The sequence below is a fragment of the Globicephala melas genome, chromosome 6 (genome assembly GCF_963455315.2).
Source record: "Globicephala melas chromosome 6, mGloMel1.2, whole genome shotgun sequence".
In the NCBI taxonomy this organism is placed as follows: Eukaryota; Metazoa; Chordata; class Mammalia; order Artiodactyla; family Delphinidae; genus Globicephala; species Globicephala melas.
Genome location: NC_083319.1, coordinates 10,787,791 through 10,813,865, shown reverse-complemented (window position 1 = coordinate 10,813,865; position 26,075 = coordinate 10,787,791). Strand labels below are relative to the sequence as shown.

The following is a 26,075-nucleotide window of genomic DNA, read 5'->3' as shown; positions in this document are numbered from 1 at the left end:
AGTGGCCCGTTAGCCCGCAGCTGGGACACGGCTTAGAAGGAGGTCGGGGATTGGGACATTGGCGAGCCCAATGGCTTTCTTTTCCGCATTTGAAGCAGGCCCCCGGCGGGGTTGCCTTTTGCGGACCCCGTGGATGCTGTGATCCATGGGAGATGGCCGGCCTTAGGGTGGCCACAAGAGCTTGGGTTTGGAGGGCCACCTTCTGGTGCATCCGAGCCTGTCGGCTGGATTCTGCCAAATCCTCACGGCCATTATAGACTTTAAAGGCCATTTTTACCAGGTCTCGAATAGGGGTTTGAGGGCCGTCTTCTGCCCGTTTTAATTTCTTTCGGATGTCCGGGGCTGATTGGGTGATAAAACGGGTGGCTAGGACCGCTGCCCCTGCCGGGGTGTCGGGGTCCAGCCGGGTGTAGAGAGTTAAGGCCTCTGTAAGGCGATTGAGAAAGATAGCTGGATTTTCGTTAGGTTCTTGGGTTATCTCTTTTAGTTTTTCAAAATTGACTCCCTTATGAGCGGCAGCCTGCATGCCAGCCAGGAGGCATTGGATCATGAGGTCGCATTTACGACGGCCATCTTGGCCATCCTGATAAGTCCAGCCTGGATCAGTGCCAGGTACGGCAGTCGCTCCGACGGGCATGGAGTTGTCGGTAAGGTGAACCTGATCTGCATGGTTTCGGGCAGCAGTTTGAATTCTTTCCCTTTCATCAGGGGTTAAGGTAGAGGACAGAACCACAAAGATATCGTGCCAGGTTAGATCGTAAGCTTGAGACAGGAGGCGAAATTCTTTGATGTAGTGGGAGGAGTCGGCAGAGAAGGAGCCTAATCGCTTTTGTATTTGAGAGAGATCTTGGAAAGAAAAGGGAACATGAACTCTAACTAATCCTTCCGCTCCTACTACCTCCCTCAGAGGGCAGAGGAGATTTGAATCTTGGGAGTCGTGAGAGCGTGTATGTGCACTAATTGGCGAAGCAAGGGGCGTGGGAGTAGAAACCGTTGAGGGAGGTGGGGGAGCGGTTGGAGGGGCCAGAGCGGGTTCGGGAGGAGGAGGGACCGCTTCAGGGTAGGGTGGAGGTTGGAGAGGAGTTCTGAAGGGGGGAGTGGTAAGAGATTCGGGAGGGTCGGTTAGTGGGGAGGGGTCATCGGGTCATCGTCAAAGGAAATTAGGGGCTTGAATGTAGATGTCTGTTTGGTAAGAAGGATCTGGGAAGTGGAACAATCAACGCAGAGGGAAGGGCGGGAGCGCAAATACCAGAAGGCCTGAACATAGGGGACCTCGGACCATTTGCCTGTCCTGCGGCAGTAATTATCTAGATCACGGAGGATGTTAAAATCGAAAGTCCCTTCAGAATTGATTGTCTAGAGGATACTGTGGCCAGGCCACAGTGGAATAGAAAATAAGCCGTCTGCGACGGAGATCTTGGGAGAAACCGAGGGCTGTAAAATTGGCTAGGAGACACCCCAGGGGCGTCTTAGAATCTGGTTTCGATTGTGAGGTTCCCATGACCCCCCAGTCTGTCCCTGAGTGAATGGAGAGGGAGAGAGGCGTCCCTGGTCTCAGTCTCCAATTCACGGCAGGTCGGAGGGCGGTCAGTCGATTGGGACGTCTCCACAATCACCCGAGGCCCGGCGGGTTGGAGAGCGGTCAGGCAATTGGGACGTCTCCACAGTTGCCCGAGTCCCGGAGAGAGGACGGAGGAATCCCTGACGCGGCCGCGATTAGGGACAGCGAGTCCGGTGGGCAGGGACTCTGGGGGTCGGAGGGAACAAGGGAGGGGGACTTACCCCGTTTTCTGCAGGATCGGGTGGATGAGTAGAGGTTCCCTGGTTGTCTCCTGGGGTAGGGGAGGAGCGGCCCACGCGGTAACCCGTGGGGCTTGATACCCCTCCCGGGTTTCAGCACCAAAAGTAAGGTCGGATCTTAACAAACGGCACCGCGAAACAGAGGAAAGCTTCAAGTGAGCTTTATTAGGGAGCGCTCCCGGGCGAGGTTCACTGGTCCGAGAGAAAGGGGCCAGAGAAGTCGCACCCGGGCGAGGGTTGGGCAAGATTTTATAGGGGAAGAAGGGAAAGGGGTGTGGTGAATCTGGGAGGGCGCAGGGTATTCCTTATTTGGTGGTCTTTTCGGGTATCCTGGGGGACGGTTAGTCCCGCCCCTCGAAAGGCGGGAAGGCTGGGCTGGGTTCAAAGTCCCCAGGTCAGTTCCTGGAACTGGGTGGTCTGGAATGTCTCCAGGGCAGTTTCTGGAACTGGGTTGTCCGGAGAATTTCGGTCTGATTCAACCTGTGAATCTGATTGTGTTCCCCTGCCTCGGGCCAGTTGGCCTTACAGAATCTAATCAAAGATAATCAAGCATACAGGGATACAAAAACAGCAAAGGGTGTCTTTAAGCAGCAAAAGCATATTTCAGGTGTAAGAATTACCAGATAAATAAATAATATAGTAAGTATGCTTATTAAGTTTAAAGAAATAAAGAACAAACTTGAACACAGAAAATAGGGAACTATAAAAAGGGCAGTGAATTATTTGAAAAAGAACCAAACAGAACTTCCTGAAATGAAAAATACCACAACTAATATAAAAATCAATAAATGGGTTTAATAACGAGTTAGTCACAGCTGAAGAAAAGAATTTGTGAACTGAAAGCCAGATCATAAGAAATTTTCCAAATCTCAGCCAGAGAAACAAAAAGATGGAAAATATAGAAGAGAGGTCAAGAGACATGGAAGACACAATGAGAATGATGTATGTAAAATCAGAGTTCCAGAAAGAGATGAAAGAGGATCTGCAGCACAGCCAAGATTTGAAGAGATAATGGCTGAGAATTTTCCAGCAATAATGAAAAACTAACCTACAGATTCGAGAAGTCCAGCAACTCCCAATAGGTTAAATATAAAGAAACAAAACCTAGATAACTGCAGAACGCCAAAAACAAAGAGACGGTCTTTCAAAGTAGCAAGAAGGAAATGGAATGAGTGAGGCTGACTGTCAGAAGAGCTCTTAGGTAATCTTGTTATGAAGGTGAATGCCTTCCTAGACCACAGCAGTCTACAGTCATCAGTCAAACACTTTAGGACAAGGCTGTTTAGATAAATATGACTGTTTTGACAAATGTGTAAGTCATGTTTACTGGCAGGGATCCATCTCTGTCATATATAATTAAATACTCAAAGGATTTTCTTCTTCCAAGGAAAGAAAAAGCAGAATTCAAAGAAATGTTGCCCAAAATGACAGGTTTGTGTTTTTTTTAACCCCACTAGTACTACATTATTACAGATAAAGCCTATTACCTGATGGAAATTTGAGAGCCAAAATGTGAGCCACACTTGTTATGTTACAGACCTCGGCATTTCAATTCCTCTCTTCTGAAATGAGGCTCAGACTAGCACGAAAAGCTCCTCTTTTTCTAAATGTAGAAACATCTTGGGCTTTGGAATGAGAAAGACTGCTGGAATCAATTAGGCAAGATACTTAACCTCCAAGAGCAGTTACTGCAGCTATAAAATAAGGATAATGGTGACTACCTTCATTTAATCATTCAACATATATTTATTGAGAATATTTTAAGTATGAAGCACTGGGTACATAAAGGTACATGTACATGCAGATATAAACACACACGAGGGACTTCCCTGGTGGTGCAGTGGTTAAGAATCCACCTGCCAATGCAGAGGACACGGGTTCGAGCCCTGGTCCGGGAAGACCCCACATGCCGTGGAGCAACTAAGCCCATGCGCCACACCTACTGAAGCCTGAGCGCCTAGAGCCCATGCTCCGCAACAAGAGAAGCCACGGCAATAAGAAGCCCGCACACCGCAACGAAGAGTAGCCCCTGCTCGCCGCAACTAGAGAAAGCCCACACGCAGCAACGAAGACCCAACACAGCCAAACAGAAATAATAAATAAATAAATTTATATTAAAAAACAAAAACAAAAACACATGGACTTCAGGGAAAACATAGCATAATGCTGATAGACCTTTACATTCTGGGCAGAATAGCTGAGCTTGCTCAGTGAATATGACTAGACCACGAAGACCTAAAGACACTGACATCAGAGATTACCAAACTAAATGGCCCAGCTAGATTGCCACACTGAGCAGCTCACTGTGACAAGTCCTACCTAGAACCTCAGAGATTCTAACCATTTTGCTAGCTTCCACTCTTATATCTGAGCAGAAGGGCAAAAATTATGAGTCTCTAAAACGACATATTCAGGAAAAACACCAGAAACAAACCATAATGGAGGAAAGAGACACCATGCAGGGAGAATTTTTTACATGATCATTGACATTCTCAAAGGGAAGAGAAGATATTTCAACCAGGATAAAAACCAATTATATATGTGTATGTATATATGTTTTACATACACACAGATACATCTATATCTTTGTGAAAGAAACATCTAGAGAACAAATGAAAAGCTCAATAAAAGGGTTAGAAGACAAAGGCAAGGGAATTTCCTACAGAGCAAAAAGACTGGAAGATGGAAAATAAAGGGCAAAAAAATCAGAGGACTAGACCAGAAGGTCCAATATATGAATTACAAAAATTCTCCAAAGAAAGAACAGAGAAAATGGAAGGGAGGAAGCCACTGAAACAACTCAAGAAAATGAGCAGAGTTTCCAGATTGAAAGGACTCACTAAGTACATGCCAAGTACCATTGTTAAAAGTAAACCCAGGGGCTTCCCTGGTGGCGCAGTGGTTGAGAGTCCTCCTGCCGATGCAGGGGACACAGGTTCGTGTCCCGGTCTGGGAAGATCCTACATGCTGCGGAGCGGCTGGGCCCATAAGCCATGGCTGCTGGGCCTGCGCGTCCGGAGCCTATGATCTGCAACGGGAGAGGCCACAACAGTGAGAGGCCCGCGTACCGAAAAAAAAAAAAAAGTAAACCCAGACCTGGGCACTCTGTTAAGAAGCTGAAAAACACTGGAGACAAAGAGAAGATCCTATATATTTCCAGGGACTGAAAACAAGTCACATGAAAGAACTCAGAATTAGAATGCTTTGTACTTCTTAAGAAATACTGGAAGCTAGAAAGCAATGGAACAATGCCTTCCAAATTTCGAAGGGAAATAATTTCTAACCAATACCAAAACTACCATTTAAGTGTGATGGTAAATCAAAAACATTTGTAGAAGTGCAAGACTTCAAATATTTTACCTCATATTCACCCTTTCTCAGAAAGCTCCATTTTGCTGGAGATGCTACAGTAAAATGAGAGAATAAACCAAAATGAGAGAGTAAATGAGAGTGTCCAAGAAGAAGACATAGGATTCAGGAAACAGGGATTCCAATATAGAAGAGAGATGAAGAATTCCCAGAATAATAATGAAAAGAGATTCAGGGAGGAGAGCTGTGCAGTACATGTCGAGGGCACCAGTCCAGAGGCTTTGCAAGAGAATTCATCCCAAAGATAAAATTAAGAGAATGATGCATCTGAACAACCTGAAAGAAGATTAAGCAATTGGTGAGGAGCTTGGGGTTGAATCTGTGATAAGTTCAGAAAAAGAACCAGGAGCAAGATAACATTATTTGCTCCAGGAAAAGTAGAAAGTTCCATAGAAAAGAAAAAGTTTACTATGTGGCTTAGATGTTAAAAGCATTGTATAGTCAGAATAATATAAGCACTAAATATTCAGTGAATCAAAATTATGGTATGTCTACTGTGTGGATAAAAGTTATAAAAGGTATGAATATGAAATGGGGATAGGAAGGGGAAAGAGAGTTAAATTTTTCTTCCATAATGGGATATCAATACATGCTGCTTAAAACATGTATTTTAAGAAATACAAGAAATAAAGATATTTCTTTAAGAATCAAGGAATATCAATACCAGCATGTGATTTAGAAAAATAATGGTTAAATACGAAAATAATTAACTTAAAAAGATGTAAATGGTAGCCTCTGGGAAGAGGCAAACAGGGGTAGGGCATGAGAGCGGGAGACTGCTGTTAGTAACTCCTGGCGGAACTTGGCTGAGTAGATCTCACCCTGACCACACAAGGGAATTATGCTGATACCTGAGACCCACCCCAGGCCAAGCAAATTAGAATCACAGGAGTTGGGACCCAGGTACAAGTGGTTTTGAAGAGGGCTCTGAATGTTTCTGATGCACAGAAAGAGAACTACAGCTTTCAACTATATGGATGAGTTACTTTCATAAAAATTAAAAAGTAATACTGAAATGAAGAAATAACATGAAGTGTTTGTATTTACATGAAGAAACATTTAGAAAACACATATATGTTCATAAAACATTCATATGGATGAAATGGATATAACAAAGTATGTACTGAAGAAATAATACATGTCACCCAGTTCTTTTTCATTAGAAACTTGCAAAATGATAGTTTAAGAATTTTTACGTGCTTTGTGGGAAAAGTAAATGTCAGACACTTTCATATGTTAACACAGAGAACTGCACACCTGATTCAGAGGCATTAACTAATTTTTTAAAAGACCAAATTAGTCTACATCATGCTCTCATTTGCCTACTGCACATGGGCTCCCCATTTCATTTCTAAACATCAGAATGTTCTTGACAATTTAATTTTTTAGAGGAGTGACACTGCATGTGCCATCAACACCAAACACACACAGAAATCTATTATTCCACTGTTATCCTGGGTGTTGGGATATTGAAATTTAGAATTAAATCATGAGACATAATTCCAATTATGCACAATGGTGTTTTTTCAAAATCATCATCCAATACGCAGTCTACATCCAACCGACACTCTGGAAATAGCAGGTACATAACATGAATGATATTCTTGAGATTATAAAAGATGGTATCAAATAATGTCCAATTAAATTGAGAGAAATTAATAGATTGTGAAAATACTTTCAACACATGCTAGATCATAGTAAGCAATACACTTGCTTACTGTGCATCAACACATTCTGTTACATTGTTAAACTGTAGCAAATGTTTCCTTTTCATTGACAAAGGCACAGAATGCTTTTTTTGAATTCTGTGAAGACACAAAATGCCTGGACTCTTCTGATTTTATATGTGTAAATGGGGTAGCCAATAAACCTTTTCCTTTAGCAGCCTCCCACCCTCTCAAAAAGATTAAAAATGACAACAGCACACTCACAATTTAAGAGTGTACATAGCTAGTTTTCCTAAAAATCAAAAGTTGTAACGTTAAACTTGACAAAATGGGTAGCAAGAAACATGCTGAACAATGTAGGGTGGGATGGATGCTCTTGGAATTCCGACTTTAAAAAGTGAAACTAAGCATGAAAATTAGATGGAAAAATATGCTTGGGGTCAGCTTTTTTGGCTACCAAACATTTCTATTGCTCTCCTGAAATAAACCTATTAACGTTTGCTTCCCCATCTCATTATATGAACACCCACAACAGAAATAATTTTAATTGGCAGATCTGTGTTTCCAGCATATTTCTGAGTATACTGTCCACTAATGAAATATTCCAACCACATACAAAGGGCTCCAAAAATTCTGTTTTCATTTTCCTCTAAATTACTATTGTTTGAATTCTAACATCCAACTTTAAAGTGTCTCACTGCTGCCATTCTTTATACAATCATTGAAAACCACTGCTTCTATAGCAATATATAAAAGAAAGGATTTTCACATTAAGTCCCTGTTACTTATTTCAGAATTCAGGGTCATCTTTTTTTACTTACTGTCGCAAATCAAAAAAAACAATAATAAGTGCATCTAAAACAATTTGTGTTGATATTCAATGAATATAACTCTATAACATGGGATAGAAATTCCACTTAAACTATAGTAGCTCAGTGTATAGAGGGGAAAAAGTTTGAAAACTAGAAAATAAAATGTTCCCATATACTTCAACCTCTATAAAAGAAAACTATTCTGGGTTATATAACAAAAATAAACCTCCCACCAGTGATCTTGGAAATCTTGAATTTTTTTTCCCGCAGGAGGATTTATTATTTTCCACTGAGTGTCCATTCATGCGTTTTCTTCTTGTTTCTATTCATAGCACCAGATCCTGACTAGCATGCACAACCTCAAAAGAAAAGAAAGACTAAATACAAACTGTGTAAAATTAAATAAAATAAAGCAAAATAAAAAGGCACATGTTCAGACTGGTTACCTCAGGGTGGTGCCATAGTGTCTAACGTGGAATAGCGCTCATGGAACTCACCTTATACGCAACACTATTGGATGAATCCACAATGATGAACAGGGGCTTCCTTGTGAAAGGATAGAGATCTCCAGGATGAAGGCTGGGAAAACAACAACAAGAGTAACAGTGAATGACTGTATAACTTTATCAGCCAAGTCTCAGAAATCTTATTCATCAGTTTGGTCTGCTCACATCTCCTTTTTGTCACAGCACTGGGAGAAAAACAAAGATTAATTAAGCAAAAGACCAAAAAAGTCTGTATTTACTGGGGTAGACAAGTTAACAGTTTTATTTGGAAAAAAAAAATTCGAACATAATTATTATTCAAGAATATTCAAGCTGAAGAGAAGTCTATATATTTAATATATATATTAATATATTTAAAGATGGATTAATAAATACACATGAAAATCCCAGAAGTCAGCATTTAGGGACTTACTTAGTATTTATAAGTTCCTCCTAAGAACATGTTCTGAAAACAAGATGTAATAACACAACCAGATTTCTATTTCAATGAATCTTTCAAAATCTATATCCATTTTAAAGATTTTTATTATTTTAAGCTATATCTTAATATTGCAGACAATAAGCAGGGGCTCCCCTTCTATTATCTACATTTCCTCTGGACATGTGCATCAGAATCAGCTGGGGTGCTTGTTAAAGATACAGATTCACTGTGGCCCACAGAAGGCTAAAGTCCAGTAACATGCATGCATTTCAGAGCCACTGCTTAAGGTCACAATTTTGGTGTGCATGCTCTTTCCCATGGTTGGTGGACAATGTGGGTAGTTTATAAATATTAATGTAAATATACAAAATGATGTTGTCAATGAGCAATATCATCAAACCCCAATATATTTCAAATACAAGTTTTTCTGATATAAACCATTTACAACTATGGTCAACTATAGCACCAACACATGGCTTGGGGGACAATTAGCTATTATATGTGTAATTTGAAACATTTCCCTCTGCCCTCCCTTCCCCACTCTTTAATATGAAGTTATATTTTTATGTAAAGTGCTATTAAAAATGCAGTTTCAAGCAAGTCCTATTTCCTCTATAATGAGACTGCTCTCTCTCAGCTAGGGAAGTTTTAGAGCCTATAATGGCCCAACCAGTGAATGCACTGAGCAAACTTTCATAGATGAAATCTCCTTGAAATCATACAGCTAACTTCATTTTTGCTATATCACACCAACATAACCTTATATTAAAAAGCTTATATTGGAAAAAAAAAAAAAAGCTTATATTGGGCTTCCCTGATGGCACAGGGTTAAGAATCCGCCTGCCAATGCAGGGGACATGGGTTCAAGCCCTGGTCCGGGAAGATCCCACATGCCGCAGAGCAACTAAGCCCGTGCACCACAACTACTGAGCCTGCGAGCCACAACTACTGAGCCTGTGTGCCACAACTACTGAAGCCCGTGCACCTAGAGCCTGTGCTCCGCAACAAGAGAAGCCACTGCAATGGGAAGCCCACGCACCACAACAAAGAGTAGCCCCGCTCGCTGCAACTAGAGAAAAGCCCGCGTGCAGCAACAAAGACCCAACACAGCCAAAAATAAAATTAATTAATTTTAAAAAGGTTTATTTTGATATTAACGTGCATCATGTCCTGCCTTATTATTTATGTATATATTTATTGTCTCCTCCAACGTGAATGAACAGATCTCCAGTGATTGAATAGTTCCTGACATATAATACATACTCAATAAAAAATTGTAAAATAAATATTAACCAACAATTCTAATTGCCTAAGATAGTCAGAGCCTGAGATATTGCTGGAATCCAAATAAGTGTTATGAATAGCAGTCTAAGGGAACATTCCATTTTACTTAATATTTTATAAGAGAGAACTATGATTTTTATAATACATACCAGTGCATTTCTTTGTGGGATTGATTTCGTTTGTGGATGGCATCTCCATTTATAATATCCCGGTTACTATTAGTAAGTACCCCTCCAAAATCATAAGGACCTATAAAAAGAAAGGGAAGAATCCTAGACTTCAATTGGAGAGTAGCATTGATCTGATGTTCAAACACAAAGGTGTTGGGTGAATCTTTCATTGATACAAATGGAAGATAATTACAAAACATTTTTATTAATTGAACATTTAACATTTTAGTTTAACTTAGCATTTAAATGATTTCAGCATGTTGCCTGTTCCAATATTTTAAAAGATCATCTGACCATCTTCATCAGTTCTTCAGATTATAATGAGAAACAAAACAAGAATCTACTGCATCCCATTATTCTGGGTAAAAAAGAGATGGAGATCTGGGATGTTCAAAATGATCTTCTCATTTCAAGCAAAACTAAAATCTCAAGTCCAACAAAATTATTTAAGTAAGAAAGTTGCAGAATGGAGTCCTAATAATTTCTTAAATATAATTTTAAGAGGGCCACTAATTGTAAAATGTAGGGAAATTTTTGAATGGAACTTGAAAATTCTCACTGACAAAAACTTCATTTTTAAGAAAAGAATTACCAAATACCAGTGTAGGAAAAAATCCACTATCATTATTATTACATCAACCACTGTAATTCCGGTTTGGGAATTAGCCGTTTCCCACTGGTCCTATCAGTTAGTTAAATAAACTCTTGTGTAAATGGAACAGCAACCGTGGGATGTTAGGAATAATCTCTCTCAAAGGACCATTCAGTTAGTAACTACTGTACTTTGAAAAAAGTAAAACAAGAGATCAATACATTAGGTGGGGCCCAGAAAATCTGATTCAATAGTGTATAAGATACGGAAATAATTATTTATAAATAAAAGTACTAACTTTATCACCAAAAAATTAAAGTATTTATGATTTTGCATCACTTTTTTTTTTTTTTTTTTTTTTTTTTTGCGGTACGCAGGCCTCTCACTGTTGTGGCCTCTCCCGCTGCGGAGAACAGGCTCCGGACGCACAGGCTCAGCAGCCATGGCTCACGGGCCCAGCTGCTCCGCGGCATGTGGGATCTTCCTGGACCGGGGCACGAACCCGTGTCCCCTGCATCGGCAGGCAGACTCTCACCCACTGCACTACCAGGGAAGCCCCGATTTTGCATCACTTTTAATAGTGTTATAGTTTATCCCTTAAAAAAAATCACTGCAATGAAGAGAGATTTATTTTGTTTTGTTTTCATTTTAACACTTTAAGAGGATCTGTAGGTCATGCAAGGAAGATGGCAGGGACATGCATTGTATAAAGGAATGCAAATTTCAACAAACAAATGAGGAGGAAAATGTTAAGGATGTTAAGAACAATTTTTTTTTTGTCCAGGTAAAGATTTAATTGCCTTGTTTACATCCAAGCTACTCATCTAGTTCAACCAATTTCATATATTCTGGACTCACATGTTCTGGACAGCTTCAAGTTTTTATTCTAAAATAGCATCCCAATATTCTACAGATTGAATCCATAAAACCAAAGAAAGGACACAAAATAAAATTATGTCAAGGACTTGAACTTTCACAGTTACAAAAGCGCACTGATTTCTACAAGACTTTCAGCCACAGTGAAGCCGCTGACCAGATTCCCTAACACACTAAAGGCTCAGAAAAATTCAACGATGTGAAGTAGATAATTAGGCTTGGTTATTCCATGCACATATATGTGTTTGCTTTTAGCAAATCTGTTAGAGAGGCATGCATGTAGTATGTGAATTTGCTGATTTTTTTTAACTTTACTGTATAATATTTCAGCAAATAAAACAGACTGGGGTATCTACAAGATTGCCGATTCAGCAAACAGACCAGGTTTCAAATTTGGGAGCCTCTCTAGAAAGCTTGAGATTGTCTGTGGGCTATGGGCCACCGCCTTGTAGAAAATAAAGAGAGTTCAAGCCCTGCTCACGACAGGGAGCATTCCTTTATTGTACCTTCACTATCAGAACGACCTGTGGGGAAAACGCCAGTGGCTGACAGGTAAATCAGAAGCACACTATTGGCAGGCAGCTCCTGAAATTAAAGAAAATCACATATACAAAACGACAAACAGGAAACAACAGTTTTATTGAAAGTTCATGACATTTTACAGTTGTAGGGAAACCAAGAACCTAATTTAACATATAATGGTCTCCTCCAAGAGAAAAGTCACTCTTGCTAGTTCGAACTTATAACTGTCTACACAGCAAAGATTCATTATTAACCTATAACCATTGCCAAAAGTTTTGAAGACAATCTCTGCTTCAAAACCCCATCATTTAAAGAACGTTCTCTGGAAAACTTAAGATGGAGAAGTAAAGATCCTGACTAGAGGTCTAAAAGACAAACTTCCATCCGTGCCTTTCTCTATATAAACTGAGAGGAATTCCCTACTCATGGTTCTTTCAGACGACCAAAATGTTTCCCAGAGCCACCATTCAGGTGGCTATTCTATTTATAGAACATGCCTATAAAATCTGCTCCTGTTTTTCAGTTCTGCATTGACTATTATGCCTAAAGCAGTTTAGCAAGAAAAACCCGGAGAAAGGAGAATGATAATTAATCAATATTCCCATTAATTAATGGTAGGGAACATTCAAAACATAATAAGCAATTTCCATTCCAAAAATAGCTATGATTAGGATATTCTAAGGCAGTTTTCATTTTCATATTTTTCCTAAATTCTTGACTCAAATATTCAAAGAGAAGAGTGACTCTCAGATTCCATTTAAGGCACACTTTCCCCATATGCTAAAAAGTACTGGATGATAGATACCTTAAAAGATGCTGCTAAGAATGTGTATAGTTGGCTGAATGTTGGTTTGTAGAGCAGGTACTTGTGGGGGTTTTCTCGCCTGGTAGGCTTGTCAGCTGATTCCTATATTTACACACAGAAAACAATGCACATACAGTCTGTCCTCTGCATCCATGGATTCACCCAACCACGGATCAAAAATATTTAGAAAAAAAATTCTAGAAAGTTCCAAAAAGCAAAACTTGAATTTGCTGTGCACCAGCAACTATTTACATAACATTTACAACTATTTACATATAATTTACACTCTATTAGATGTTATAAGTAATCTAGAAATGATTCAAAGCATACGAGAGGATGTGCATAGGTTGTATGTAAACACTCTGCCACTTTAAATAAGGGACTTGAGCATCTGCAGGTTTATCCACGGGGGTCCTGGAACCAATCCCCCATGGATACAGACGGATGACTATACAAACTGTACTTGACATATGACTTATCAATGCCTATTTTTACTATCCTTTTCATTAAATATCTTTTTTTAATTAGCATTATGTTTATCTATTTCTCCTGCGTCTCATCAGGAGAATTCTTTATTCACACTCATGGCTCTCGCTGAATAATAGCATTCCATGAGGAGCAGAAGCAGCAAATTGCAGCTGTAGGGAGAAGGTCACCTGCATTCCTGGTTTATTCATCTGGGAAGCTAAATTCATTGGCTCCCTTTCCAGGGCTTGTAACATCCGGAACATGTCAACAGTTAGTTCACTGAACTTAACCTGCAAGGAAAACAAACCTGACCGTTAATGCAGTACACAGACCTTGAAGTGTTTAATCATATTGTTACTCTTGACTTTCATGTGTACCTGATGACACTGGATATTTTATTCCAAAAAATTTCAAAAGACAGAAAGTTAAAAAAATTGTACAGTGACACCCTTATGCTCAATAGCTAGATCCTATAACATTAACATTTTTCTATATTTGCTTCATCACATCTCGCTCCATCTATCAATACTTCTATCAATCCATCAATTTCCATAGGTATTTTTAAAAACAAAAAGTAGTCACGTAAACACAGAGACCTATATTAGATCCCATAAAATATGTTAACTTTTGGCAAACCAGCCAGGCTGAAATATGACTATGGCCCGTTTTAAAATCACTTCATTACATTTTGGCACTACATAATGTTTAAGGTTGAATCCTGAGAATTGCCTGGAGGTCCAGTGGTTAGGACTTGGAGCTCTGACTGCCGGGGCCCTGGGTTCAATCCTGGGTTGGGGAACTAAGACCCCACAAGCTGCGTGGCACAGAAAAAAAAAAGAAAAAGAGAAAAGACTGTATCCTTTTCTATTTTGTTTTGTTTTTAACAACTTATTTTTTATTTATTTTTGGCTGCGTCGGGTCTCAGTTGTGGCATGCAGGCTCTTCACTGCAGTGTGCCGGTTTCTCTCTAGCTGTGACATGCAGGTTTTCTCTTCTCTAGTTGTGGCACGCGGGATCTGGGGCGTGTGGGCTCTATAGCTTCCGGCACGCAGGCTCTCTCGTTGAGGCATGCGAGCTCAGTCGTTTTGGCGCGCGGGGCTTAGTTGCTCTGTGGCATGTGGGATATTAGTTCCCCGACTAGGGATTGAACCCGACTCCTCTGCATTGTAAGGCGGATTCTTTACCACTGGACCACCACGGAAGTCCCCTCCTTTTCTATTTTGAATAATACTTCTACAGAACTTCATGTAGGCAAGGTTTTAATTTAAATTAAAATGTTTTAATTTAGAAATTTGCAAATTAAAGCTTTAAAATCCAAAATTGGAGAATTATAAGAAAAAGTTAACAACAACAAAAATGACAGATGTAAGGGAAGGATCCAAAATTAAAACTTGTATAAGTAATACATATAGAAAAGTGTATCCACTGGTGACTTTTCCAATATCCCATAATTTTCAGTAAATTACAGTTGTAGTACCTTAAATCCTCATTGTCATGGGACTATTCTGTCATGAAAAAATATCTGAAATTTGTTTTTGACAAATGTACTTAAAAATAACTGCTCCCCCATTTTTGCCTGATTGTAAAGGCAATATACAGATGTAGAAAGTTGTAAGGAAGAAAATAAAAATCACTTAAAATTTTGCTAAATTTTTTAGAGATAAATCTTTTATGATATTGGTAAATTTCTTCCTTGTCTTTTTCTTGTGCATATATGTATTGTACGTAGACATTTTAACATATATAATAAAATAATTCTGTTTACATAGGTCCATATTATTTTCACTTGCCATATCATAAGTATCTTCTTCTGTGATTAAAAATTCTTTCTAAACCATTTTAAATGTCTATGGTACAGTCCATATATAGACACAGCATAATTTAACTATTTCCTAGCAAATGGATGTTAGGATATTTACAATGAAATAATTCTGTAACAATCAAAAGTACTATTTTTCAAAGTGAATTTTAAGCATAATTCCTTCACCATTCTTTACCTGGTTATTACAATTACCAATAATGAGTGCATCAGCCAGAGACAACTGTCCCACAATCATGCCCTGTTCCAGCAATGGGGCTCCTGTTTCAGCAAGGCGATTAGACGTGATAACAATGGTATTATCATCATTTAATACCATCACAGGGTCTGCCTGGAGAAAAAGCAGTAAGTGGTTGATGGCCAAGACAAAATGTCAATATAAGAAGTTATTCCTTTTTTTTGACATATACACATAGTAAAAAAGTATACCACATATGTATGCATTTACATACATAATTATGACAACCTTTCTTGTCAAGAACTGACCTCAATGAAAGCTGCTACTTCTTGAAGCACCAGGTTCCATTCCACTTGATCTTCAGTATTAAAGCGGTGAGTATAATCTTCAATTTCATCCGAGAGTTCCTGATTTTACAATATCACAAAGAGAAATGGTTATAGAAAAAAAATCATAAAAATACATTGTATATTGTACCATACTCCTGACAGAAACTGATACAGTTAAGAAGTTTGATTATTATCAATATACGGTCCCAGTTATAACCAAAACAGAGTGAAAATTACATGGGCTTGCTTCAAAATCAAAAACTCCAAAATGATAACACATCAATAAGATTTTCATAGAAATCCACAGTGACCCATACCTACTCAGTGCTACATCAGCAATGACTTTATTAACAGGAAACTCTTAAAGGTAAACCCCCCCAAATTTTAACATTAAAAAAAAATAAATATAAATTCTTTGTATTTATATCATACTATTTCTTTTGGAAATAATCTTATTAGTAACTGGGGATGGAGGAAGAAGGCTTGTCAAAACTAGCATGTTATACTGAATCACTTTGCTGTACACCTGAAAATAACACAATACTGTAAATTAACTATAATTCAATAAAAAAAAAAAAAGCAAAAACTAGCATGTTATACTCGAGCGCCAAAAAATCAAGAAGTATGCCATTGAAACCACTAACTGAATACAGAGTGTAACCAGAATGTAGCATGCAATAATTACAGATATTAAGTGAATCTAGAATGCAGTTAACTCTTAATTACCTGAGGTAATGAAGGATAGAGTGATGCAGACATACTAAAGGGAGGAAAAATCGAAACTCATTCACACCTTTGTAAAACATTTTTCTTGACCTAACTTTTCAATTATTTTCTTAAACCAAATATTTTAACTTTTGTTTGCATTTGCCAACCATTCATTGATGGGTGATGAAATGTAAAATAAACTGAGGGGACAAAAGTAAGAAATTAAGACAATTATCTCTGGTGTATTTGAAATATGAAGAGTTGGAAAAATTTTTTATCATTACCCTTGTCATAAGTTACCATACTCTCAAAGTTGTAATGATTTAGATATATCAAAATTATTTTAACCTTAAATCTATTTTTAAAAAACAAAATTATCCATAGACAATGAGAGATTAGGATTTTAATTATTTTAAAGTACATTTACCTTCACCAGATCCTTTACAACATCCATTTTGTTGAGAAGAAGACAAACTACTATAAATCTTGCATAGTATCGTAGCTTCTTAACTACCAACTCAGGTCTATGGTAGAAAAATGGAAAATCATTCATGACATTTAAAAAAATATGCTTTTTGATTTTTCTAACTTTCTGATAGCTTTTTACTCTTTTGATACTATTTTGCACAGTTATAAACATTGCTTCATATAACCTATAGTCTTTTAACACATTTCTTACTCAATGGTTCATTACATTGTTCATTCATATATTAAATTCATTCAAGAAGTATCTATTGAAACTTAGATGCATCAGGCACTATGCTAAGTACTAGATTAGAATGATTTAAAAAAAAAAAAAACTATAGACACAGTCCCTTCCCTCACAGATCTTACAGACAGAACAGTATTTAAAATGTAGAGGATACAGATAAATACTTAAAATACTGGAATAAATATTACAATGATGTAATATTACAAAATATTACAATGATTACAATTTGAGCCCACAGGACAGGATCTTGGGTGAGAGAAGGCATCTTAGCGAGAGTAATGTTTAAGTTAAGACTATACGGAAGACGTTACAGTAGAAACTAACACAACACTGTAAAACAACTACACCCCAATAAAAAAAATTAAGGGCTTCCCTGGTGGCGCAGTGGTTGAGAGTCTGCCTGCCGATGCAGGGGACATGGGTTTGTGCCCCGGTCCGGGAAGCTCCCATGTGCCGCGGAGCGGCTGGGCCCGTGAGCCATGGCCGCGGAGCCTGTGCTCCGCAACGGGAGAGGCCACAACAGTGAGAGGCCCGCATACCGGGGAAAAAAAAAAAAAAGAGAAGTCACTGCAATGAGAAGCCCATGCACCACAATTAAGAGTAGCCCCTGCTCGCCACAACTAGAGAAAGGCTGTGCGCAGCAACGAAGACCCAACGCAGACAAAAATAAATAAATAAATTTTTTTAATTAAAAAAAGATGAGAAGACAACAGTCAGGAAAATATGAGGCAAAAAGACTTCTAGGAAGATCAGTCTTTGTTTTGAAATCTTATTTTTCTAACGTTAATACAATCAAGCCAGTTTTCTTATGCTTACTATTTGTATGCCATATCTTTTTCTATCCCTCTACTTTCAAGTACCTGTGTCTTTTCATGGTAACGCATCTTTTGTAGACAGTATATAGTTAGGCCTTGCTTTTTTATCCACTTTGACAATCTCTGCCCTGTATACTCAGGAACTCAGACCATTTACATTTAGCCTTATTGTTGCCTTGGCTGAGTTTGCAACTCTCACCCTGCTATTTGTTTTCTACTTGCCCCTTCTGTGTTTGTGGTCCTCTATTGCTCCCTCCTTGCTTTCTTTTCAGCTAATCAAATATATTTTAGTATTCTATTTTATATCCTCTATCAGCTTTGTATTTATACTGCTTCATTACTGTTCTTTTCGTGATTGCTAGGAATAGCAACACGCGTCCTTAACTTATTAAAGGCTATTTACAATCTATATTACACCTCTTCACGCCTGACCCTTAATATTTATCCCTTATCTGGAATTCCCTGGCGGTCCAGTGGTTAGGACTCTGAGCTCTCACTGCTGAGGGCCTGGGTTCGATCCCTGGTCGGGGAACTAATATCCCTCAAGCCTCACAGTGTAGCCAAAAATACATATATATATTTATCCCTTATCAATTCAAACCGGACATTTCCAATTTCTACTTCCTGTTTTCCACATCCTGCATTACAAATAAAAAACCTTATAACGATATATTTTTTGTATATGTTTCACATTTTCCGTAATAAAATTTTTTTAAATTCCTCTTTGACCCATGAATTATTTAGAAATGTGTCTACTGATTAACATAATGATTTTTTTAAACTATGTCTCGCTCTTAATTTTTAATGGAATTGCACCACCGTTAGACAATATATACTTGAAAAATTATTGAAACATTTTTTTGTGGCAAATATAAGTCAACTTCACAAAAGTTTCATATAAGCTTGAAAATTATGTGCATTCGCTTATTGTCGTATGCACTTTCATGCACATTAGAACAAGTTTTCAATTATGTTACTCAAATCTTATAGTTGCTTATCTTCTTGACACATAATTAAATGTTATATTAAAAATCTCCATGTACAATACATGTGACCATTTATCAATTTCTCCCTGAAAATATGCCACTTTTTGCTTTGTTTATTATTATGCTACATTACTGGGCATATACAAGTTTAGAAATTTTTTATTTTCCTGAGTTGTTCCTTTTATCATTATGAAGTAAAGCTCCATCCTTAATAATATTTTCTGCCTTAAATATAAATAATGTATACATAAATAGAGCAGCATTTCTTCCCCTTAATATCTGTCTCATTTGTCTTTTCCTATGTACCTTATATCTTTGGAGGGCCTCTTGTAGATAGTATATTACTGAATTTTTCTTAAAAAGGCATACTGATAATCTCTGACTTTTCCCTAGGAAGTTTAGATCACTTTCATTGACTATGATTACCAATGTACTTGGACTTGTTTCTACTTTATTATTTCGTGCTATAATTATACTTTTTTTCATATATATTCCTTGCGTACTTTTTACTGTAATGATCATAATTCACTTTCCTCCCCCTTCTACCTGTTTTGAATTTACACTTTCTCCTTATGTTCCTTAAAAATATTTTTCTTAATATTTTAATAAGCAAACTTTACTTACTCTAAGCTTCCTCTGAACAATAAATGGAGCTTACTAGTATGGTTGAATTCTTTATTTTCTCCCTTCTTTCATGTTGTTTTCCAGGATTTGGCACCATTTTATCTTAATAACCTCAATTAGCCATTATTAAGATGATTACTGTCTTATAAAGTCCATGCTTCCTTAGGAAGCAAGGGGATAATTTTTTCTCATGAATCCTTGTATATCATCCCTTCCTTTTAGTTTCAATTTTCCTCTTCCTGAAGAAATCCTTAGAAGTTCCTTTATGTCACCAAAACCAACCATGCCCCTGCCAGGCTGTCATAGCACTGGTCAGAGGGTTAATGACCTGGGGATTTCCCTAACGTTCTTGACAGCTAAGCTTTCCATTTAAAGGGATGGTTGATCCTTTTTTTAAAATAAATTTATTTATTTTAAAATTTTTATTTATTTTTATTTAATTTATTTATTGTTTCTGGCTGCATTGGGTCTTCACTGCTGTGCACAGGCTTTTCTCTGGTTGCAGCGAGCGGGGGCTACTCTTCGTTGTGGTATGCGGGCTTTTCATTGTGGTGGCTTCTCTTGTTGCGGAGCATGGGCTCTAGGTGCACGGGCTTCAGTAGTTGTGGCTCGCGGGCTCTAGAGAGCAGGCTCAGTAGTTGTGGCGCATGGGCTTAGCTGCTCCGCAGCATGCAGGATCTTCCTGGACCAGGGATGGAACCCGTGTCCGCTGCACCGGCAGGCGGATTCTCAACCACTGCACCATGAGGGAAGCCCCAAATTTATTTATTTTATTTATTTATTTTTGGCTGCATTGGGTTTACGTTGCTGCGTGTGGGCTTTCTCTACTTGCAGCGAGCAGGGGCCACTCTTTGCTGAGATGCACAGGCTTCTCATTGCAGTGGCTACTCTTTGTTGCAGAGCACGGGCTCTAGGCGCACAGGCTTCAGTAGTTGTAGCACACAGGCTTAGTTGCTCTGTGGCATGTGGGATCTTCCCAGACCACAGATTAAACCCATGTCCCCTGCACTGGCAGCCAGATTCTTAACCGCTGCACCACCAGGGAAGTCCTGCAATGGTTGCTCCTTTTTAGCCAGTACTTCTAGGTGTTTTGGACGCGCAGGCTCAGCGGCCATGGCTCACGGGCCCAGCTGCTCCGCAGCATGTGGGATCTTCCCAGACTGGGGCATGAATCCGTGTCCCCTGCATCGGCAGGTGGACTCTCAACCACTGCGCCACCAGGGAAGCCCCCTTCTAGGTGTTTTGAAGACCCTATTTTAGATTATCTAGGCTGACACACTGTCAGAAGTGGAATTCAAAACGGAAGGAAAATTTGAAAGAGGTTGATGTCAATTCATACTTAAAATATTAATAAGACAATTCCATTAATTTTTTGAGAAAAAACAGGTTCTATGAAACTATATGATAAATTATACAATCATGTAACACAGACTACATGAACATATACTGAACCAGGGATTGGCAAACTTTCTATAAATGGCCAGACATTAAATATTTTAGGTATTGCAGGCCAAATATGGTATCTATAGCATATTTAACTTTTTTTTCACAACCTTTAAAAACGTAAAAAGGATTCTAAGCTACCAGACAGTACAAAACCAGGCCATAGTTTGCATATGAAGTGAGGAGGCATTCGACTTTGGAAACCACTGTGTTGAACTGCTATCCACTCATACACATGAGAGGCTATCCTATCAAGCCTGAAAACCTGAATGATGACCCACAGCCTTCTGCCTGCTGCAGAAGAAGTCATCCTGTGAAGCTCACGACTGGGAGGCGTCAAGGTCTTCAAGTTTAGATTCACATTTTCCACTGTTAAAAACTTCAGGGCTTCCCTGGTGGCACAGTGGTTAAGAACTAACGTGCGAGCTCTATTTACAATAGGCAGGACTTGGAAGCAACCTAAGTGTCCATCAACAGATGAATGGATAAAGAAGATGTGGCACATATATACAATGGAATATTACTCAGACATAAAAAGAAACAAAATTGAGTTATTTGTAGTGAGGTGGATGGACGTAGAGTCTGTCATACAGAGTGAAGTAAGTCAGAAAGAGAAAACATATACGGTATGCTAACACATATATATGGAATCTAAAAACAAAAAATGGTTCTGAAGAACCTAGGTGTAGGACAGGAATAAAGACGCAGATGTAGAGAATGGACTTGAGGACACGGGGAGGGGGAAGGGTAAGCTGGGATGAAGTGAGAGAGTGGCATGGACACATATACACTACCAAATGTAAAACAGATAACTAGTGGGAAGCAGCCAGCATAGCACAGGAAGATCAGCTCGGTGCTTTGTGACCACCTAGAGGGGTGGGATAGGGAGGGTGGGAGGGACACGCAACAGGGAGGAGATATGGGGATATATGTATATGTATAGCTGATTCAGTTTGTTATAGAGCAGAAACTAACACACAAACAAACAAAAAGAATCCGCCTGCCAATACAGGGGACATGGGTTTAAGCCCTGGTCCGGGAAGATCCCACATGCCATGGAGCAACTAAGCCTGTGCATCACAACTACTTGAGCCTGTAGTCTAGAACCCGCAAGCCACAACTACTGAAGCCCGCGTGCCTAGAGCCCATGCTCCACAACAGGAGAAGCCACCGCAATGAGAAGCCTGCGCACCGCAACGAAGAGTAGCCCTGCTCACTGCAACTAGAGAAAGCCTGTGCACAGCAAGACCCAACGCAGCCAAAAATAAAATAAGTAAATTAAGAAAATAAAAAATAAAAACTTCAGGGCTTCCCTGGTGGTGCAGTGGTTGAGAGTCCGCCTGCCAATGCAGGGGACACGGGTTCATGCCCCAGTCTGGGAAGATCCCACATGCTGCGGAGCGGCTAGGCCCGTGAGCCATGGCCGCTGAGCCTGTGCGTCCGGAGCCTGTGCTCCGCAACGGGAGAGGCCACAAGAGTGAGAGACCCGCGTACCGCAAAAAAAAAAATAAAAACTTCAGTACTGTCACCACTAGAGGTGACATGATTTTCTTTGGCAAAGTTCTTCTGGCACTCCATAATTGCCGCCTCGTCTAACCTGTTAGGACCACTACTTGTAAGATGCTGACTCTTGACACATCTGCCTGAGAAACTGTTTTTCTGGGTGGCTAACTGAAACATCTCCCCCCAGCCTCTGCGTGCTTGGAAACTTCACCTTCTCAGGATCTAACTCTGACCAGATTCAGCCTTAGTCATTTACAACCATCAGGGTTTGCAGCTTCTAGGACAAGTGATTATGTGCTATTGTCTTCTCCGCCAAACACGATGGGCCATGGAATTAGGACATGCTGAGAGTTGTGTATGTTTGGTGATAGGCAGTCACCTTGGTAATTGTTGGAACATACCATTCCTCCTGGCTTTGACACAGTCCTTAGGTACTGAGACAATGCAGAGAGAACTTGGCCTTTGGAGGAGAGATTTTTGCTTTTTAAAGCTACTGTGAAATTGTGGAATACTTTCTTACTCAGGTTTAATCTACCAGCTGTTGATTTTAGCAGCTGCTGCCAACTGCTACCTTGACTGGCCCTCTTGCCCTCGATGAACTGAGAAACAAACAACTTACCAACTGAACAAAATCTTTCCTAAGGTACAGGGAACAAGGTCAAGATTTCACAGACTGGACTGTCCTTTGATGCTATGTTAGTGGCCTAAGGCAAGAGATTTTGTCATCCTGGTTCCAAATAATCCCACCTCTGTTCGTCTACCCTGCTCTAGGAGGCAGCACAGGAAAACAATTCATATGTGGTGTTTGCTATTAGTGTAGAAAATGATTTTAATAAGTCAGACTGTTGGGTTTTAAGCCAAGGGACCTAAGGCCAATTTCCCTTTTGGCAAATTAGAAAATGCGGAAAAGTGAATTATATAAGGTATTTTACTATTGCTTAAAATAGTTCTTTGCTTATATGTATTTTTCATACTCATAAAGTGTTACATAGCCCTTTTGCATTTTTTTAGGGATATAATTTATCTCACCAAGAATTCAGACAAATTGTACAACATGAATGCAAAAAAAGGGGAAGTTGGAGGAAATACATCTATAGTGAAAGTATCTGAAGCAAACCATAAGAAAATCTGAAAGGATAGTAATTGATGGAACTTCCTGATAGAAGGAGGAAGTAAGGCCAAAAAGTCTTGGGGGAAAAATGTAGACTTCAGCATCCACACACCTTACTTGTTTCAAGCAAACTCCTTTAGACAAGTGTGAACAAGATTTGCAAGGGAATGAAGGGGATTTACAAGAGTGGGGCTTTCCCCAAAATGTTGCTGTTTAGCTGGAAAGCTTATGGTAGCCAACCACAAAGTGTTCTCTAGAAAAATAGGTAAAAACTATGTTTTCTTCTATTTCTAAGAGAATATAATCTTTCCACTTATGTAACAACTGTGAGTTCTGTTGCTGAGAGTAGAAAGAACTTTCAGATATTCCAACAATTCCTGGAATGCTAGCAATAAAGATTCTCCAGCAGATCCCTGATTATTTCAATAATTACTTTCTCATCTGGAATCCACCTGTACTCCAAATATGTCTGGGACACCCATGAAAAGGTAATCATCTAAAAGGAAAAGAGAGGGATTTCCCTGGTGGTCCAGTGGTAAAGAAACCATCTTCCAATGCAGGGGACACGGGTTCAATCCCTGGTCCGGGGAACTAAGATCCCGCATGCCGTGGGGCAACTAAGCCCGTGCCACAACTATTGAGCTCATGCGTCTCAACAAGAGAGCCCGCACACTGCGAACTACAGAGCCCATGTGCTCTGGAGCCCGCGCACCACAGTTACAGTGCCCACACGCCCTGGAACCCACATGCCACAACTAGAGAGAAGCCCACGTGACACAAGAAGAGCCCGCGCACCACAACGAAAGATCCCGCTTGCCTCAATGAAGATCTCGCGTGCTGAAACTAAGACCTGACACAGCCAAAAAGATAAAGAAAATAAATAAATAAATATTAAAAGGGAAAGAGTACACTTGCCCGGCTTCTTTTCATTTTCCTTCTCTCACCCTAGCATTGACCACACTGTGAGATATATAATAAGTGCTCAACAGATTACTATTGGGGATGAATAACTTCTACATGATTTTTTTTCCCTAACAGTGGAGCTACACAACTGCAAAATGGTATTGGATTTATAAAAGAAAACTCAAACAGCATTACAGCCTTTTCTTTAGTCCTATATGACAGTTGTCAACAGGGTTTTGAATGTATACGAACTAAGATGACACAGGCTAAACAGAACAAAGGTATCAGCTAAGCCTCATTTTGGAGTTGTTTCTTTTCTATGAAACTTCGTGTGACCCCAATCTCTCATAAAGAAATAATCCACCCTTCCTTTGTGCTCTGACTCTACCCTGGTACTGTGACATCTGTTACAACATCTGTAATATTTATTGTTTTTAGGTAACACATCTCCGTATGCTTAAGAAGGTCTAGCATATAGCAGGCACTCAATAAATCCCATTAAATGAATTAAAGTTATAAATAAATGTGTGATTTTCTGCATAATTTCCACAGACTAAAAATGCTGAGTGCTTTATCTTCTTCTTTCTGAAAATGGTAGGTGCATACCTGTCCTCTTTATTGACTTGAGAATAATATGATCTTTGTCTGATTGCAGAATAGAAGGAGAAAGCTTCATTCAGATAGCTGGTCTCAGATGTGCGCAGGCTATGAAAAGAAAAAGAAACTCTTTACATTTGACAGGATCTCAATCTCTTCAACATGATAAATACTTGTTCCATTATTCCTCTCCTCCTCTACTCCAGGGGATGGAAATGACTATCCTAAATTTGAGTCAGCAAAGCAATAATCATATCACCCTTAAAATGTATAAAAAGAATAGTAACGATAATAAAAAAGAACACCTCCCCGCCGCTCCCAAGCCTTTTTTGATGGCAACCCAGAGTACACGTTATTCTCATTCTTCGAAGGGCCTCTCCAAACAGCCTTCCACTCAGTTAAATCTTCCCACCTGGGACCAGGTCTTTCATGACCTTCCCCAAATTCATCTAGTAATTTGTCCTTTGGCTCATTTCTTTAGTTTTTTCTCAGAGGACTCAGAAATGGACTAATCCATATTAATCTTCATAGGATGCTGGTGAGTTGGATTTTCTGTTTAACATTTCTAGTTTGTTTTTTTAATTGGAGTATAGTTGACATACAATAACATTTGTAGTGTTATAAGGGATTTCTTAAGAAAATATTCTACCAGGGAAGGTGATTTTAATGATGGGAATCTGGGTGGCATGCCAAAAGACAGGGAAAGGAAGGAATTTTCTGGCCTATTAAACTATAAATGGTCCAAGCCTTTTTATGAAACACCTGGTATCACTTAATGATAATGAGATATTTAGATCCTAAAAGGAGCTCTCTTCTTTCCTTGACTCATGGGTGGGACTATATAGATGATATTGCACTAAGGATACAATTTAAAGTATCTTTATTGACTTCATGTAAACTTTTAGACATATATGAGGATGAGCTTTAAGGTATCTTCCTGAAAACCGCTCCTTCAAACATACCAGTTATGATATGTCTCTGTACGGTATCAAGATTCAGGTGAAGCCATTAAGAACCATAAAATTCATTTAGTAGTTATCTTTTATCTAAAACCA

General features: G+C 39.2%; 1 protein-coding gene across 1 annotated transcript in view; it reads right to left on the bottom strand.

The window, feature by feature from the left end:
* SCAI (suppressor of cancer cell invasion) overlaps positions 1–26,075 on the bottom strand; it is a 137,241-nt gene that overhangs the window by 20,945 nt on the left and 90,221 nt on the right. The window contains exons 6-14 of the mRNA XM_030858687.2: positions 25,030–25,128; positions 16,754–16,850; positions 15,598–15,696; positions 15,290–15,442; positions 13,481–13,582; positions 12,825–12,926; positions 12,004–12,082; positions 10,009–10,108; positions 8,146–8,227 (exon numbers count right to left, since the gene is read on the bottom strand). Of these exons, the coding sequence (XP_030714547.1) occupies positions 8,146–8,227; positions 10,009–10,108; positions 12,004–12,082; positions 12,825–12,926; positions 13,481–13,582; positions 15,290–15,442; positions 15,598–15,696; positions 16,754–16,850; positions 25,030–25,128 (913 nt within the window). The remainder of the gene's footprint in view (positions 1–8,145; positions 8,228–10,008; positions 10,109–12,003; positions 12,083–12,824; positions 12,927–13,480; positions 13,583–15,289; positions 15,443–15,597; positions 15,697–16,753; positions 16,851–25,029; positions 25,129–26,075) is intronic.